This window comes from Arvicola amphibius, chromosome 6, assembly GCF_903992535.2.
Source record: "Arvicola amphibius chromosome 6, mArvAmp1.2, whole genome shotgun sequence".
In the NCBI taxonomy this organism is placed as follows: domain Eukaryota; kingdom Metazoa; phylum Chordata; class Mammalia; order Rodentia; family Cricetidae; genus Arvicola; species Arvicola amphibius.
Window position 1 is genome coordinate 39,814,874 of NC_052052.2, and position 19,078 is coordinate 39,833,951.

Sequence of the window (19,078 nt, forward strand, 5' to 3'; positions counted from 1 at the left end):
TAGGACTAGTCAGATGATGTAGTGGTTGCCTCCGAAAATGATTATCTGAGTTCAATTCTCAAGACCAATATGGTGGAAAAGAACCAACTCGCTCAACTGGAAGTTCCCATACACACCCAAATACACACAAAACAAATAACTATAATTTCTTTTATAAGTATTTGAGCTGGGCAGTGGTGGTGTACACTTTTAATCCCAGCACTCAGGAGGCAGAGGCAGGTGAATCTCTCTGAAGTTCCAGGCTAGCCCTGGAACAGCGTGAGCCCTTGGCCAGCCAGGGCTACATAGCTTGTCTCAAAAAAGGAAAAAAAAGTATTTGAGAAAAAAATCATTCACCGAGTGTGGTGGGGTATGCCTTTAATCCCAGCATTCAGGAGGCAGAGTCAGGAGAATCTCTGTGAGTCCCAGGTCAGACTGGTCTTCATAATGAATTTCAGGACAGCCAGGCTATGTAGAGAGACTCTGTCTCAGAAAAAAAAAAAAAAAAAAAAAAAAAAAACCAAAGCAAACAACAAAGCAAAATAAAATCATGTAACAAAACGCTGAAATCACCAAGAACGATGACAACGATAATTAATGACCGGGAATCAGAAGCTAAATTTAAAAAAATGAGTGTGAGCTATGGGCCAGCACTGCAGTCTCCTGGTTTAAAGCGCTTCCTGTCAGAAAAGCTTTAAGGAGTCACACTTTGAGAAGGGAGTCTTTGCTAGGACGGGGAGGAGTCTCGAGGGGGCGGGACCTCGTGGGGCGGGGCGAGGCAGGCACGGGGAGAGGGGCGGGTCCTCTAGGGGGCGGGGCGAGCACAGGGAGAGGGGCGGGTCCTCTAGGGGACGGGGCTAGGCGGGCACGGGGATAGGGGCGGGTCCTCTAGGGGGCGGGGCGCGGCGGGCACGGCGAGCGAGGCGGAGTCTGTGTTTCGGTCAGGCTGCGGCTGCGGCTGCGGCTGGAGTGGTGTACTTCAGAGGAGCGAGGCCGAGGCCTGGGCCCAGCCCGGAGCCGCTGCCCGACCCGAGCCTCCTGGAGCCCCCTCGCCGGCTGATCTTAGGGGTGGGCTCGGTCTCGGCCCGCCGCCGCACGCAGGACCGAGACTGCATGCCGGAGGATCAGGCCCACGCAGCCATGGTGAGCTAGCGCGGCCTGCCTACCCCCACAATCCCCGGGTGGCCCGAGGACACCGGGCAGCCTAGCCTCCTCACCCTTCTTCCTGCACCCTTGGTCTCCGCCTTCTCCGGCCCGTCGTTCCCCATCCAGCATGAGCAGATCCCTTTAGGGGACATCCTTTAATCTCCCTCTTCTCCGGTGACACCCTTTTGTCCCCCCGTGACAGCCTCCTTCGCGTTCTTCATTCCCCCCCCCCCCGCCCCAACCCCTGTCCTTAACCCTTCCCTTTTCTCCTCAACCATTCTCCCTTTCTCCTCTGTGATCGTTAGTTCCCCCCCACTTCCTCCCTGTTTTTCGTTCCCGCATTTGCTTGCTTTCCCTCCTAGTCCCCCTTCCCCCTTCACCATTTTATCTCCGCCGCCCCTCTTCCCCTTGGTCCTCGACCATCCTCATTTCCTCTGCCCCTTGTCGGATGTCCCCCGTCGCCGGCTCGCACATCTGTCCCTTTTTCCTTCTTCAGACTTAAGGGGGCTAAGCAGGAACAGTTTGAAGGCGATTGCTTCCCGGGAGCTGTTGGGCGGGCACGTACAGATTCGAAGCCTGCCTTTCCCTTTTCTGTTTTGGAGGGTGGAAGCAGGGAGATTGGAGGTATGGAGGAATAGTGTGGAAGCTTTACTACCTAGTGTCATTGCAAAAAATTGAGCGATAGTGTGTTACAGAGAACATATTGTGTCCTTATGTGATCATCTGGCCTTTTGACAGATATATCTAAAAAGGTTTTGAAAATTTTTGTTTCGAGTGTGTTTGCATGTGTAGTTACAGTTCCGGAAATTAAAAGCCTTTTTAAATTTGCAAACATGACAGTTACTGCTCAGAACAAATGATTTGTTTTTGTTGGGAGGCAGAGACCAAGGGCATTTGAGGTCTGAACATCACCTTGACAGAGTGTGACAGTCTTCTGAATTCCTTTTCTAAAGGTGCATTTGTTTTGCCCTTTCCGCCCTTTCTTGGAGGGACCTTTCCTTTGCACATTTTCCTTCTGCTTCAAAATGGCTGTGGCTACACTACAGCCCTTTGTAAGTGAGTTGAGTTACCTGTGTTTTGCAGTGTGTGTGTGTATATCACAATATATATATACACATATACATATATATGCATATATATACATATATATGTACATATATGTATTGAAAACATTGTTCCATCATATACAATAAGCTAAATTTTGTTCTACATTCTAGTCAAAGGAATAATACATTCTACTGAAAAGGATTCAGGCTAATCATAGTTTCCTCGTTTCTTTATTTCTCCATCTAATTTTTAGGAAAGTCATTTACTGTCTGGTCGTTTAACATATAAACATTATAAACATTCCCTAGCTCCCTTGACTCTGCCATTCATATGTTGTCATTCTCCAGTGACATTACTGTCATTGTGTGCTAATCTGTTCCTTCCCGTAGAACCTAGATTTCGGAAACAACTGTGCCTTACTTAATTCCCTTTATTTCCAGGGCCCAGATCAGGTAGACACTTGAATGATTCGATTATTGGTCTTATTTCCCCAGCTGACAAGCACAGTCTCACACTGAAATTGGAGGCACCTAGCAGACTGAAGCATTTTGCTTTTGCTGTGAAAAGGAAGACAGTGAGCTGTCGTGATAGTGACAGACCAAAGAGCCATTTTGCTGGAGAAGATATCCGACTGCTAGACTTTTGGAAATGTGGGCCTTCCCACTGGGATTCAAAAGAGTCATTTGAGCTGGGCCTGAAACATGTATGAATGTATATGCAATATTTGGGAATGAAGAGGAAAGCTTCATTATAAATTTGAGTAGAAGGATGAACAAAATTTAAGATGTGTTGTGAAAGCCAGGCATGGTGGCACATGCATTTAGTTCCAGCACTAGGGAGGCAGAGGCAGGCATAACTCTGTGAGTTCAAGGCCAGCCTTGTCTACAGAGCGAGTTCCAGGACAGCCAGGGCTATACAGAGAAATCCCGTCTCTGAGGGAAAAAGAAAAGGAAAGAAAAGATTTGTAGTGAAGGGTTTCCTGTTTACTGCCTGGAAGGAGGAAGGAGATAGGATATGTATAGGAAATGAGGTGAGAAAGATACTGTCTTAGTCCATTTAGGGTGCTGTAACAAAATATCAGCTGGCAAACTTACTCATAGAAAAATGTAAGAGTTTTGGAGCATAGGATATCCAGGAACAGGTGCCAACACACTCATTGTCTGAAAGGTGTTTTCTTTTCGTGTGTGTGTGTGTTTGTGTGTGTTAATGTGTATAGTGTGCATGTATGTGTGTGTAAGTGCTCAGGTACAAGTGTATGTATATATGCATGTATGCGTGTGTATAGACCAGAGTTGCTTTTTTTAATTAAAATTTCTTTGAGATTTTTAATATGCAAAACGCCTGTATGATGTGTGCCGTTTGTGTGCATGGAGGTCAGAAGAGGGTGTCAGAACCCCTGGAACTGGAATTATACATGGTTGTAAGAATGAATTGAACCCTGGTTCTTTGAAAGAGCAACAAGTGTTCACTGGGAGCTATCTCCCTAATCCTCTTATTTACTTAATTTTTTTTTTGAGATGGGATCCCTTACTGAAACTGAAGCTTGTCCATTTGTCTAGGCTGGTTGGCCAGTGAGCTTCAGAGATGTGCCTATCTCTGCCTCCAGCACCAGAGTTCTGGGCACACATCGCCATGCCCAGCTTTTATATGGGTGCTGAGGATCTGAGTTCAGGTCATCCTGCTTTCCAGGAAAGCATTTATACAACCGCTGTTTACCCAGCCCTTTCTTTTACCACTCCCTACAGCAAAGCCTCAGTGTGGCCCTGTAGTGGAGGATAATCTTGAGCTCCCGATCCACCTGCCTCAGCCTCCCTGGTGCTGAGATTTTAGGTGGTGAGCCGTGTTGAACCCAGAACCTTGTGCATGCCAGATAAGAACTCTGTCGTCTGAGCTATGTCCTGAGTCGCATCCCACTCCTCCCCCCTTGTTAAATATGTTTTGTATATTTTATTTTTTCGAGGCAGGATTTCTCTGTGTAGCCCTGGCTGTCTTGGAAGTAGGTCAGTTTACAAGGCTAGCCTCGAACTCAGAGATCCGCCTACCTCTGCTGGGATTAAAGACGTACACCACTACTGCCCGACATTCTTATTTGAGCAGCCTTGCTATCTGGCTTGGCCTCCACCTGGATGGAGGGTGTTTGCCTGCCACAGCCTCCTGAGTGCTGGCATGCACCACCATGCCCAGTGTCTAGTGGGAGTTTTTGTACTGGTTCATAGACTCATGTTTTCCCTGTACTTGTTGGATAAGCAAGGCTGCTCCCTGGGGCTTCTTTTAAATAAGGGCACTAGTCTCATTCAGAGGTTCTCCCTAGCTGATCTGATCACTTTCCGAAGGCATCATCTTGTAGGCTAGAATCGTAAGGCACTCATCATAAGCATTTGGGGGAAATATAATCAAACCACAGCAGATACTTGGGTGTTATTGGGTTTTTTGTTGTTTTGCTTCGTTTTTCGAGACAGGGTATCTCTAGCTTTGGAGCCTGTCATGGAACTCGCTCTGTAGACCAAGTTGGTGTCAAACTCACAGAGATCTGCCTGTCTTTACCTCCCGAGTGCTGGGATTAAAAACATGTTCCACAACTGCCTGGCCAGCTTTATTGTGCTTTAAACTTCATGTTCAACTGACTTATGTTGTTCTTGCTTGTTCAAATATGTACACACAGTAAGAGTGTATGGGAGGGTGAAGAAGGAAAGTACTGGCCTATTATGAGATGGAAATTACTGGTAGGGGCTACTTTTTGTTTTTCTTGCACAGTGTGTTTAATATATTTTTAGTAAATAATTGAATGGTTATTAGAAAGCTTTATAGTATATATTTTCAAATGTTTGTTATGATATATAGGATACTTGAGATATTTAAGGCAGCAATTCTCAGAGTTTACTGTGAATCAGGAAGGGTTTGTTGGGCTCCGTGCCTCCAGAGTTTGATTCATTAAGTTTGGAGTTGAGCCTGAGAGTTGTTTTCTTTCAAGAACTCTTGTAATGCTGATAGGTAAGGCCTAAGACAGTCCTGACCTTCCGTTCATCTAACAGTGTTTCTGCCATTTGACTGTGTTTGCATTGGGAATATCACAGATTGTGAAATAGGTGTAGTCCCTACCTTTTTATATGTTTGTGAATATAGAGTAGTTTTTAGGTCTGAAAGGTTTTAGCATACTTAAAATGTGCTAAGAAAGACATGGTGGCATCATGGAGTATGATAGTCAGTGGTGGCTTTGGAAAGGATCCTTCTCTCAAATGGAGACCTGAGGAATTAATTTAAGAGAGTTCTGTTGTAGAGAGGCTGGTATAGTTAGAAGGAACCACGTGTGCCATTGACTTGCCATCCAAGAAAGTCAAGGAAACCCTGGTGGTCCTGCCTACTCTTCAAAAGACAAAAAACAAAATAACAACAAAAACTCCTAGGTCACACTCATCTCTGTTATGCAGTTCTTTCATAGGATATATCTCAATTGCTATATTGCTATATTTTTAGCTGTTGTTGTTGATTATTAGAGCCTGTCTCATCTTCAGAGTATAAAACTTGAATGCAGAGATGGCTTCTGGTCAGCTGCTGAGACCTGGATGATACTGTATAGGCACCTTGATTGCAGTGGTTTAAATAAATAAATGAATACATAAATAAAAACTGGGTACAGTGGCATGTGCCTTTAATCCCAGCACTTGGGAAGCAGAGAGAGGCAGAAGGTTCTCTGTGAGTTCAAGGCCAGCCTGGTCTAATAAGGAGTTTTAGGACAGTCAGGACTACATAGACAGACTCAGTTTCATAACAAAATCCACATGAGGAAATAGTGACTGGTTAAGAGCACTTGATGTTCTTCCAAGGGATCTAAGTTCAATGTCCAGCACCAACATCAGGTGGTTCACAGCTACCTGGAACCCCAGCTCCATGGAATTTGGTTTCTACAGATACTAGCATTTATATGCACATATACTGACATACATACTTAGAAATAAAATTAAATCTTTTTAAAAAGTGGTGGAAGTGTAATAGGGACTATTGGGAGAAGATAGATGGGGACAGGGAGGTAGAGAGAATGGAGGGAGGACCAACAAAACACATGTGACAGTGCCATAAAGGACCCTGGGAAGAAATTGCTTAGTGGTTCAAAGTGCTTCTGATGCTCCTCCATAGGACTTCAATTTGGGTCTCAGTACCCACATCTTGTGATTCAGAACCTCTTGTAACTCTAGCTCTAGAGGATGTGATGCCCTCTTCTGACCCCTGAGTGCTTCAGGCACCTGCACTCACATCCACATACTCAGACATGAATGCAACATAATTAAGATATATTGGAAACAACAGAATAATAGTTGAATGTGAAATGTCTTCCATATGCTCCTGTGTCTAAAGTTAACTTCCATATGGTCTGTTGTAGGCTGTAGAACTTGTAAGAGGTAGTGCCTACCTGGGGAAGTGTGTTGCCACGGGGCATGCTTTTTGAGTTAAAGCTGGGCCTGATTTAGGTCTTGGCTTTGCTGTCTACCTGCTGGTGGGATGTAAGCAACTGCCTCACTTTCCCTGACATGTCATTCACATGATGGCAGAACATAGTCTTGAACTGTGAGCCTGATCACTCTTTCCCTTTAATTGTTCTTGTCGGGTAGTCCTAGCACTATGACGAGAAAAGTCACGGATACCAAAGATGCAGGAAGTAAAGCGTGTAGATAAAGACATGAGGATCAGGGCACAATGTGCTCTAAGCTCATGGTAGCTCTGGTTACTTGTGCTACAAGATCTACCCAAGCCGGGCGGTGGTGGCGCACGCCTTTAATCCCAGCACTCGGGAGGCAGAGGCAGGCGGATCTCTGTGAGTTCGAGACCAGCCTGGTCTACAAGAGCTAGTTCCAGGACAGGCTCCAAAGCCACAGAGAAACCCTGTCTCGAAAAACCAAAAAAAAAAAAAAAAAAAAAAAAAAAGATCTACCCAAGACTGGGCTCATCACTAATCTGTCATGGAGAGGGAGAGGCTCATGGGGTCCTATTCTTCCCTGACATGAAAATAGAAAGGGAACTAGTTAGGAAGAGTAAGGGGATCAGTGGGAAGGGGGCAAGAGAGAATAAGGCCGGGGAGCTTAGGTTAGTACATACTTAGTCTCAGGTCAACAGGAAGATCAGGAGTTCAGAGTCATTCTTGGTGATTTTCAGGTCTGGTGTGGGAAGTCTTCTGTGTATGTTTTGCTTTTATTGGTTAATGAATAAAGAAGCTGGCTTGGCCTGTGATAGGGCAAAGTAGAGCTGTTATGCCCAAATCCGTGGGTCCCCACTAAAAGAGACCAAGTCCCATATGTAAAAGCAAAGAGCCTTTATTTTAATCAAGTTTGCAAACTCGGTCTCTCCACATATTCAGCATATTGGAATATCCAGAGAGCCCCAAGCTCAATTAGAATTGGGTTTTTATAGTAGTAAAGGTGTGGGTGAGGGGTCTCTGAGGTTCAGGACCTCTGATTGGCTGACATTTGTCTAGGGGTGTCCTGGTGAAGTGCTGGCAGGTGTTTCTATTTACAGTGCTTAGAATGCCTGGAATTTCCTTTGAATGGTCTGCTCTTGGGTGGGGGTCGGGTAATTTCTGCCTGCCAGGCATTGTCTCAGGGTAAACTTTTGAGACTCTAGACTCCATTTAAATTTATTGATGGCCAGAGTCCCAAGTGATGATGGTTGGAGGAAGTAAAGAACTTCCTTTCTGCCCAGACTTAGATTATCATGGCTGACCCTCACAGAGCTAGGTGGGGAAAATTAAACTGAATGCTGGGAAAGAGAAGGCAAAGTCAGTGAAAAGCCATGTAGCACTGCCAGAGACAGACAGAAACTTGCCGGTAAGCCACACCCACATGGCGTTACACAGATTAGTAGAAATGGGTTAAATTAAGATGCTAGAGCTAGCCAGATGGTGGTGGCGCACGCCTTTAATCTCAGCACTCGGGAGGCGGATCTCTGTGAGTTCGAGGCCAGCATGGTCTACAAGAGCTAGTTCCAGGACAGGCTCCAAAGCTACAGCAAAACCCTGTCTTGGAAAAAAAAATAAGCTAGAGCTAATAGGCCAAGCAGTGATTTAATTAAAACAGTTTCTATGTGATTATTTCAAGTCTGGGCAGCCAGGAATGAACGAGCAGCCTCCCATTACAGAGGTCAGCCTGTGCTACAAGACACCCTCTCAAAAAGCAAAACAGAATAACAATAAAAGTCACTAAAGGTAGCATGAAGGTTTAGCAGGATGTGTTCTAGAAACTGTGACTTTAGCATTGAGGGTGTGGTAGATTAGACAAAAACAAACCTGTGATCAGACTGAGAAGACCCTAAGTCACATTAAAAACCTTACTTAGTCTCTTGAAAAGCTTGTTGTTTGCAACTTTTTTGAGATGAACTTTTGCTGTATTGAGGCTGGACTTGAATTGTAGATGCAGGTGATCCTGTGCTTCACCCTCCCAAGTGCTAGGCCTGCAGGTACAGCCACGGTCTCCAGGTAGAAAGACTTCACAGGAAGTAGTGTCATATTTGAGATGGAAGAAGGATGGCCCTTAAGTGAATTATGAAACTTGGTCTGGGATGGGGACAGCTTTTGTTCAGTACGAGTAGCAGTGTATAAACTCTCACCATGTCATAATAGCAATTTCTTTGAATTTATTTATTTATTGGTTTTTCGAGACAAGGGTTCTCTGTAGTTTTAATGCCTGTCCTGGAACTAGCTCTTGTAGACCAAGCTGGCCTCGAACTCACAGAGATCCTCCTGCTTTTGCCTCCCGAGTGCTGAGATTAAAGGTGTGCCCCACCACCACCCGGCTGAAATTATTTATTTTAAAATCTTTATATTATGTGTGTTGAGTATGTGTGGAGGTGACAACTTACAGCAGTCCTTTCCTTCCACCATTGGGTCCTGGGGATTGAGCTCAGGTTGTACGTTTTCAGCAAAGGCCTTTACTCGCTGAGCTGTATCACCAGCCCAGTAGTGTGGTTTAAATTGGAGGAAGGAGTATAAGAAAACAAACTGCAAGGACCTGGCATGCCACTCTTTGGCTAAGTGTATTTTCTTTTTCTTTCTTTTTTTCTTCCTTCCATCCTTACTTTTTTGTTTGTTTTTCGAGGCAGGGTTTCTCTGTATAGCTTTGGTGCCTGTCCTGGAAATTGCTCTGTAGCCCAGGCTGGTCTCGAACTCACAGAGATCCGTCTGCTTCTGTTTTCCAAATGCTGGGATTAAAGGTGTGCACCACCACTGCCTGGCTAGGCTAAGTGCATTTTCTATAGTGATCTCACTTTCTATAGTGTGGAGTTGGGAGAAGGGCATATTGATGTTAGTGTTAGAATTTTGCTTACTGATTCTCAGTTTTTGTTTTTTTAATATTTATTTATTATATGTACAGCATTCCTTCCATGTATGCCCGCAAGCCAGAAGGGGGTGCCAGGTCTCATTACAGATGGCTGTGAGCCACCATGTGGTTTCTGGGAATTGAACTCAGGACCTCTGGAAGAGCAGTCAGTGCTCTTAACCATCTCTCCAGCCCTGATTCTCAGTTTTGTATAAACTGCCATTAGGGATTTATGAAATTATTAAAAAACAGTACACACTTGTAATCCCAATATTTGGAAAGTACAAGAGTATCTTGAGTTTGAGGCCAGCCTGGATTACATTGTGAGCCCTGTCTCAAAACCAACCAACCAACCAACCAACCAAACAAACAAACAAAAAAAACCCAAAACCCAAACAACAAAGGATTTGAAGTGTAGCTCAGTCTTAGCGCACTTGCTCAGCATGTGCAGGGCACAGGGGTAGCATTCCAGGACCACAAAACAACAGGATTGCTAAATACAAACCACAGAATAGAAATAAATGTAATAAAATCCTTTATCATTAAACAAAGTTCTTGCAAAAGTCAAGTATTAGACTATTAGCATTTTCTAACTTTATTAAAATTTTGCTTGCTTTTAAAGAATTTTTAGCTGGGCAGTGGTGATGCACGCCTTTAATCCCAACATTCGAGAGGCAGGACAGCTTGGTCTATACAAAGAAACCCTGTCTTGAAAAAAAATAATTTTTTATTGATTTATGAGTTAGAGTCTCATGTAGCTCATGCAGTCCTTGAACTCCCGCTCATTCTGTTTCTCCCTTTCAAATGCTAAGCCTGGCTCTCCTGTTCCTTAAAGAAAAGGTAATTAAAGGTAATTACTGTTAAGGAGTTTTAAGTTTTTCATAAATTTGACTTCTTAGCTTTGAAGAATGTATTAATCAAACTTTTCATATCAAGGACTCTTGTTTCACTGGTGTTCATATTTGCCAATAACGTAAAGGCTCTTGATTGGTTGGCTGAATTTTTGTAATGCTGAGGATCAAACCCAGGGCCTTGTAGCATTTTATTTTATTTGTCACGATCAGAATTGAATCCAGGTATTCTGTATAATAGGAACATGCTCTACCATGGTGCTACATAGGTAGCCTTTGCTTTGAGACTTACACCCACTTTGTAGCTTTAGATGGCTTTAAACCTGCTATGTTACCCAGGGTAGCCTTGACTTTTCATTCCTTCTGTTTGACCTTGCCTTTACTAGAATTACAGGTGTGCTCCATCATGCCTAGCTTACTTTAGTATTTTAGAGCTAGTTTTACACATATCCCGTCTATTCCAAACTGCTGTCTGATGACGTGGTCCAGGTAGGGGTCTAGCTTCACTTCTTCAGATAAGGAAATTTAGAAGTTAATTGCTTCTCCTTAGACCATATACCTGGTAGCAAAGCCCATAACTGCTCTTTACATCATTAAACCTGTATCTGTGAACTCTGTTGTACTTTAAAACTCGGACTTGTGACTGGGAGGGAAAAATGCTGAGGCATCTCTGTTACCAATCGGTATGATTCATAAGTGCTCAGGGATTACTGACCTAAATTTTTATGTCTTAGGATAGCTTTACTACATGACCCAAGAAGGAAGCAGGGAGGGGATTGATTACCGTTTGAGACCTTGATCTCTTTTGCTAGAACTCTGCCTCCTTGCCCTTTAGCACATAGCTGCTTGCCATATTGGCTAGGTTCTGAAGTGATGCATGCAGAAATTTAATTTGTAATCTAGGAGTTTCTAAAGAGTAATTAGTGATTTCTTTTAGTAAAGCAACTGGGGATAGCTTTGCAGTAGAGTGCTCGAATAGCATGGAGGAGACGCGATTCTGGGTTTGAGCCAGTTAATTGTGTCACACGCCTTTAATCCCAGCACTCGGGGGTGGGGAGTGGGGGAGGGTGCTGTCTCTGAATTCAACTCCAGCCTGTGGTAGGAGACTCCATCTCAAAAACAGGCAAAAGACCTTGGGTTTGAGCCCCAGCACAAAAAGACAGACAAACAAAAAACCCTATGTCCAGTAGTTCATAATATGTGTCCTTTTTTTAAAAAATGTGCATTGGTGTTTTACCTGCATGTATGTCTCTGTGAGGGTGTCAGATTCCCAGAACTGGAGTTACAGACAGGTGTGAGTTGCCCCAGGTCCCTTGGAAGAGCAGCCAGTTCTCTTAACGGTGGAGCCATTTCTTTGGCCCCTAATATCTGTATTGAGGATGATATCACCTATGTCCTTGAGACTACTTTATTGACTTCTTCATTTGTAAGGTGTCAGAAAGGGGTAGAATAGAGGATTTGATTCCATCTGGTCTAGTATACTTATTTATAGAAGCCTGACTTGGTGGAATTATTGGTACAGAATAATGGGAGGGGCTGTAGCTCAGTGACACTGTACTTGTATAATCCCTTCCCTAGCACTGCAAAGAACCAAGAGGTGCTTTCTCATGAAGTATGGTGTTCGGAAGTCAGGATGGGTATGTGTGTGCTTCAGTAATGCTTGTCCACCTTTCAGTTCTTACCCATGACTTAATATCTCTGGGTGTGTCATCTCTTTCTCTAGGCGTGAAGTACACCTAACAGTACATGTGTGCTTGACGATTCACTGCTTAATGCACGTTTGTTGCTATGATGTAGTAGGTGTTATTTTAGGCTTATGACTGTAGCAGTGAACAAAACATTTTTTTCCTGGTGGAACTTACATTCTATAATAAGCACTGACTCAGCAGTTAGTACATGCTGGGCACTGCTTCAGGAGTGCTGTATTTAGAGTGTATTTATTTCTGACAACAGACAGTCTCATGAGGTAGAAACTGCTTTATGCATTTTTTTAGATCATGGAGTGAAATACAGGAAGATTAAATAAGTTTACATAGTTTTGTAAATGGCATTTTAATCCAGACAACTGGAGTCCAAGTACAAAATATTAATAAAAAATGCATTTCATGACAGGCTGTGGTGTTTGCACACCTTAAATCCCAGCACTCCAGAGGCAGAGACAGGCAGATTTCTGTGAGCTTGAGGCTAGCCTGGTATGTAGGAGCTAATTCTGGGATAGCCAGGGCTGTTACACAGAGAAACCCTATCTCAAAAAACAAAAATGCATTTCACAGCCAAGTGTAGTGATAGACACCTATAAGCCTAGGACTGTGGAGACCTAGGCAGAAAGATTGAAAGTTAGACATCGACTTGGGCTGCATAGAGTTCCTAATCTTTTTTTTTTTTTAAATGAAATGTGGGCTGGAGAGATGGCTCAGAGGGGGATAAGAGTGTTTGCTGCTCTTCTAGAGGGCCTAAGTTCATGCCCAGTGCTCATATCAGGCAGCTGACAATCACCTGTAATTTCAGCTCCAGTGCCTTCTGAACTCCTCAAACATGTGTCATGTTCATACATGTCAATAAAAGTAAAATAAATCTTTGGTTTTTTTCGAGACAGGGTTTCCCTGTAGTTTCTAGAGCCTGTCCTGGAACTAGCTCTTGTAGACCAGGCTGGCCTCGAACTCAGAGATTCACCTGTCTCTGCCTCCCGAGTGCTGGGATTAAAGGCGTGCGCCACCACCGCCCGGCTAATAAAATAAATCTTTAAAATAAATGATGGGGATGGAGAGTAGGCTTAGCAGTTAAGAGCACTGACTGCTCATCCAGAGGACCTGGGTTCAATTCCCAGCACTCACATGGCAACTCACACCTGCCTGTAGCTCCAGTTCCAGAACTTTTGACATCCTCACACAGACATACATGCAGGCAAGCACCAATGAACATTAAAAAAAATGAGGCAAACACGAGAACGTGTGTGCACACATGCACCTCACTGAAAATAGTCATAGGTTAAGAACTCTTAGTTTTTTAAAATTCATTTTATGTACCAGCCACGGTTTCCCCTCCCTCCCAGGTTAAGAGCTCTTACTGCTCTTGGCAGAGGTCAACAGTTTAGTTTCTAAACCCATCAGACAGCTCACAACCCCTGGAACTCCAGCTCCAGGGGATCTGATGCCATTTTCTGGTCTCCGTGGGACACTCACTCTAAATAAACCAAAAACAAAACTTGAAAAATAAAATCTTATGGCTAGAGAGATGGTTCAGCATTTAGGCACTGGTACTGGTGCAGAGGAACCCAATTCATTCCCCAGTACCTACATGGTAGCCTACAACCTGTAACTTCTAGGGGATCTAATGCCCTCTTTTGATCTCTGTGAATATGAGACATACATGTCATGCATGTACATACATGTAGACAAAACAGATAAAAACAAACTTAAAAAAAAAGCCAAACACAGTGGTGCACACCTTTAATTACAACACTTGTGAGGCAGAGGCAGGCGGATCTCTGAATTTGAGGCCTATCTGTCTGTTCTACAGAACTAGTTCCAGAACAGCCAGGGCTGTTACCCAGAGAAACCTTGTCTTGAAGAAACATTAATAATAATAGTAATAATAATAATAATAAATCATTAAAAATAACAAATCATTAAAAGTGTTTTTTTACATTTATTTATTTAGTTGGAAGGAATGGAAGAGTGCTGCATTTGGAATGTGAAGGTCACAGAGGAAAGTGGCAGGAGTCAGTTCCCTCCTACCACATTATTTCAGGGATCAAACTTGGGTTATCAGGCTTGGTGGCAAGCACCTTTACCTGCCAAGCTCTTCGCTGGCCCCTAGGCCAGTTTAATATAGTGAGACCCAATCTCTAAAATAAAATAATTTCTATCAAAAATTGTTATCTAATCTTTTAAATTACCTAATTTCTTATCCAATATTTAGAAAATAAACAATTGCTATAGGTTAGTGATAGTTTACTTGGCATAAAAAAAGCTCTGGGTTTGAGTGCCAACACTACAAACAATGATAACAACATTAAGCCAGGCGGCACCTCAACATCAGGTTTGTTAGTTCTCAGAAGACAGAGGTAGAAGGATGCCATGAATTAAGGACAACCTGAACTTCAGAATGAAACTCTGTCACTAACAAAACCAAGACTGTGAAAGTAGCATAGTGTATAAAGGCACAAAGCCTGATCACAGTTCAGTTCTTAGGACCCATGTGTAGGAAGAAACAACTCTTAGAAGGATTAGAAGGGTTGTTGGGGGAAGTGTATCACTGAGGATAGGCCAGAGTCTGTCTCTGTCTGTCTGTCTCTCTCTCTCTCTGTCTCTCTCTCTCTGTCTCTCTCTCTCTCTCTGTCTCTCTCTCTCTCTCTCTCTCTCTCTCTCTCTCTCTCTCTCTCTCTCTCTCTCTCTCTCTCTCTCTCTGCCTATGGATCAGGATGTAGAATTCACAGCTACTTCTCAGCACCATGTCTGCCTATGCCGCCGTGCTTCCCACCACGATAACGCACTAACCCCTGGAACTGTAAGCCTTTCCCAATCAAATGCTTTTAGAGTTGCCTTGGTCGTGGAGTCTCTTCACAGCATTGGACAGTGACTAAGACAGGTGTGCTGACATCTGCGTGTGTACGTTGGCATGTGCTTCCATATACACATATACATCCCTACATGTGTGCATGCATACACACACACAATAACTAAATAAAAATAATGAAATGACTTTGGAGGGAGGTGTTTCTAGACGGGATTTCTCTGTGTAGCCCTGACTGTACTGGAGCTCACTCTGTAGACAAGGCTGCCCTTAGAGATCCGCCTGCCTCTGCCTCCTAAGTGCTGGGATTAAAGGTGTATGCCAGCACTGCCCAGCCTATAAAAGTACTTCTTACAGATGAAACAAAAACATCTTTCAGGTGTACAGGAAAAGGTCACTAGTAGTGCCATTGTTGTCGCTTGATGGGCTTGTCAACCTTAGGAGCCTTTCAAGTAGTAGATGACATTTTGAATTTGATTAATAAGAATTAGGACTGAGACCACCACATAAAGGCAGGAATTCTAAAGGACCCACACTCCTGGTAGAAGGGAAGACTATAAAAATACTTATTTGAACTCGGGAGGCAGAGGCAGGCGGATCTCTGAGTTCGAGGCCAGCCTGGTCTACAAGAGCTAGTTCCAGGATAGGCTCTAGAAACTACAGGGAAACCCTGTCTCGAAAAACCAAATATATATATATATATATATATATATATATATATATATATATATATATATATATACTTATTTGATGGAGTAGGGACATGTGATTGTAGAAGGAGCAGCAGGCCGCTTCCTGCCGCCCAGCTCCTACACGGCTAGCTTTACCCAAAATAATTACACGGAAACTGTATTCATTTAAACACTGCTAGCCCATTAGTTTTAGCCTCTTATTGGCTAATTCTCACATTTTGCTTTAACCCATATTTAGTAATCTGTGTAGCACCACGAGGGGTGGCTTACCAGGAGAGATCTTAGCCTGTGTCCATCTCGGAGAGGAGAATCATGGTGACTGCCTGACTCTGCTTTTTTTTCTCCCACAATTCTGTTTTGTCTACTCTGCCTACCTAATTTTTTGTCCTTTCAAAGGGCCAAGGCAGTTTCTTTATTAACCAATTAAAGTAACACATAGACAGATGACCCTCCTCCATCATGTGATGTTAATTAATTGTCAATTTGACACACTCTAAAATCACCTGGGAAGAATTTCAGTGACAGACTGTCTACATCAGGTTGGCCTGTGGGCTTGTCTTTGGGGGACTGTCTTGCTGCCTTAATAGATGTGGAAAGACTTAGCCTGAAAGTTAGTGGTACAGTTCTCTGGCTTTGGGTCCTGGGCTGTGTAAGAGTCGAGAAGGGTAGCTGAGTACCAAATGTGTATGACTCGTCCCTCTGCTCTTGATTGTAGATGTGATGTGAGCAGTTTTAAGCTCCTCACACCTTGATTGACCTGTGATGTACTGAAATCTGGAATTGTGAGCTAAGGCAAACCTTTTCTTCCTGCATTTCTCTATTAAGGTTCTGTCCATTCAGATAACTCTAGTTTGTGTGTTAAGTGGACGTAGACAGCACAGAAGGATTCAGATAGGAAAGTTTGTCTTTGTGTCTGCGCGTGGTGATGCTCATCTTTAGTCTTAGTACTCCAGAGGTAGAAGCAGGTGGAGCTCTGATTTCCAGGCCAGCCTCGTGTACATATTGAGTTCTAGTCCAGCCAGAGGTAGATACACAGTGAGACTCTGTCTCAAAAGACAAGAAAAAGAAAAAGGAGTGCTGTCTTCAGTGTGGGGAGAGCCTATGTAGACCCGATAGTGCTTCATGGTGATGACTTAGGAAGGCTAATCTGCTCTTCCTCTGAGGCCTTCCCTATCTGTCTTTGACTGGTTAGAACTGGCTGGGTGTTTACACATACCCAGTGTGGTTTCCCTTGTAGTACTTAAGGGATTGTGGAGATTTGTTTCAGGATGTCTGTTCTTCTGAGATAAACATTACAGACTATGTCCTACTGCCTAACACAGTATCTGTTGCTGTCACGGTATTCATTGTCTGTCTCATAGGCAATAAATAGTTATTGAATGAGTAAATAAGGGTTTTATTCTCCACTTTTCTGGAAACTAATTTGTTTGCTTTTGTGTTTCTTTATGTTCTTTCCTGTGTTCCAAGGAGGAAGCATCTCCCTATTCCTTACTTGACATCTGTTTGAGTTTCCTGACCACTAACCTTGAGAAGTTCTGTTCAGCAAGACAAGACGGAACACTGTGTCTGCAGGAACCCGGAGTATTTCCACAGGAGGTGGCTGATCGGCTGCTTCAGACCATGGCATCTCATGGTAAGTGATGAAAGACGCAAGAGACTAATTGTGTGCTGTTAATTGGCATCAGATTGGAAAATACTGCTATGGCCCCTTTGTTTTCTTAGAAATAGTAGAAAAAGTCAGATGAGCCTGATTCTAGGAAAAGGAATTCAGTTACTTTTTACCTTTTTTTTTTTCCTTTCCAGTCTAGGCAAACCATTATTTTTCTTTTTTGATTTAAGAAGTAATTTTTAAAAATAGAAACACACACACATATTTAGATTTATTTATTTTATGTGCATGAGTGTTCTGGCTGCCTATATGTATATGCACCATGTGTGTTCCTAGTGCCCATGGAGGTCAGAAGAAGGTGTCAGATCCCTTGGAAATGGAGTTAGGGACAGTTGTATTTGTGGGTGCTGGGATCTGAACACTGACCCTCTATAGAAATGTCAAATACTCTTAACCACTGAGCCGTTTCTCCAAGACCTAAAAAAGTGATTCTTATAGCAAAAGGAACTTTTCTAACTACAGTATTTCTTTTTTTTGTTTGTTTGTTTGTTTTTCGAGACAGGGTTTCTCTGCAGCTTTTTTAGAGCCTGTCCTGGAACTAGCTCTTGTAGACCAGGCTGGCCTCGAACTCACAGAGATCCGCCTGCCTCTGCCTCCCGAGTGCTGGGATTAAAGGCGTGTGCCACCACCGCCCGGCTAACTACAGTATTTCTATATAGACGTCAACAGGTATAGAAATACTTTACATCTTCTCTTGACAGTGGGAGAATCATACTATTATGAAAAAACAGGTTTCTGGTCTTGACTCTTTTCTGTTGTTGTTTTTTGTTTGTTTTGTTTTGTTTTGTTTTTGAGACAGGGTTTCTCTGTGTAGCCCTGGCTGTCCTGGAACTCAGTCTGTAGACCAAGCTGGCCTCAAACTCAAGAGATTGTCTCCCTCTGCTTCACATACATGTGTGTGAAAAATATTGCTGGGTGCTGGAGGTGGCTCAGTGGGTAAAGGACTTCAACAACATAAAGTACTTCAGCATTGGGCTCTCCAGTGTCATATGAGAAGCCAGGTGTGGCTACACCCAGCACTTGTTAAGGGATGAAGACAAAAATACTACTGTTGCCACCCTGATTTAAAATAAATAAGTAGAAGAACCATTTGCTCCAGGTTCAGTAAGAGACCCTGCTGCATAGGAAGAAGACTAAGAACAATAGAAGACTGGAAAATCTCCTCTGGCCTCTGCACGTACTTTCCTACCCCCACCCATATTAAGCGTAAAAAAGAAGAAAAAGAAAGAAAAATATTGTTAGGTGTGAATGCAGATTATGCATCCCAAAAAAGAATAAGAAAATGGAGTTGTAATTGAATTATTTGGTATAATTTAGAAAAGCAAACCTCTATATTTGATTATTTTCACTGAATTGCTTAACTCTCATTCTGACACAGGAATCAGAATAACTATCAACAAGTAGTATATATATATATTAAGAGTAAGTCACTTACAATGCTATGCAACAATTTAAGAGATTATGTAATACAAGTATTTCTCAGTGATCATGCTTATTAGCATGTTCAGTCTCAAAATTTATTTTAAAAGTATGACTAATGCTGGAGAGGATGTGGGGTAAAGGGAACACTCCTGCATTGCTGGTGGGAGTGCAAACCGATACAGCCGCTCTGGATTTCAGTATGGCGATTTCTCAGAAAATTAGGAAATAACCTTCCTCAAGATTCAGCAATACCACTTTTGGCTGTGTACCCAAAGGATGCTCAATCGTACTACAAGGACATGTGCTCAGCTATGTTCATAGCCGCATTGTTTGTCATAGCCAGAACCTGGAAACAACCTAAATGCACCTTGACCGAAGAATAGATAAGGAAAATGTGCTATATTTCCTTATCTCAATGGAGTACTACACAGCAGAAAAAAATAATAACATCTT

The 19,078-nt window shown here is 43.1% G+C and overlaps 1 protein-coding gene across 2 annotated transcripts in view; it reads left to right on the forward strand.

The window, feature by feature from the left end:
• Positions 1-886: 886 nt before the first annotated feature.
• Zyg11b (zyg-11 family member B, cell cycle regulator) overlaps positions 887-19,078 on the forward strand; it is a 56,830-nt gene continuing 38,638 nt past the window's right edge. For both annotated transcript variants that reach the window (XM_038332438.2, XM_038332439.2), the window contains exons 1-2: positions 887-1,122; positions 17,002-17,167. In XM_038332438.2, the coding sequence (XP_038188366.1) occupies positions 1,093-1,122; positions 17,002-17,167 (196 nt within the window). In that variant the 5' untranslated portion in view covers positions 887-1,092. The remainder of the gene's footprint in view (positions 1,123-17,001; positions 17,168-19,078) is intronic.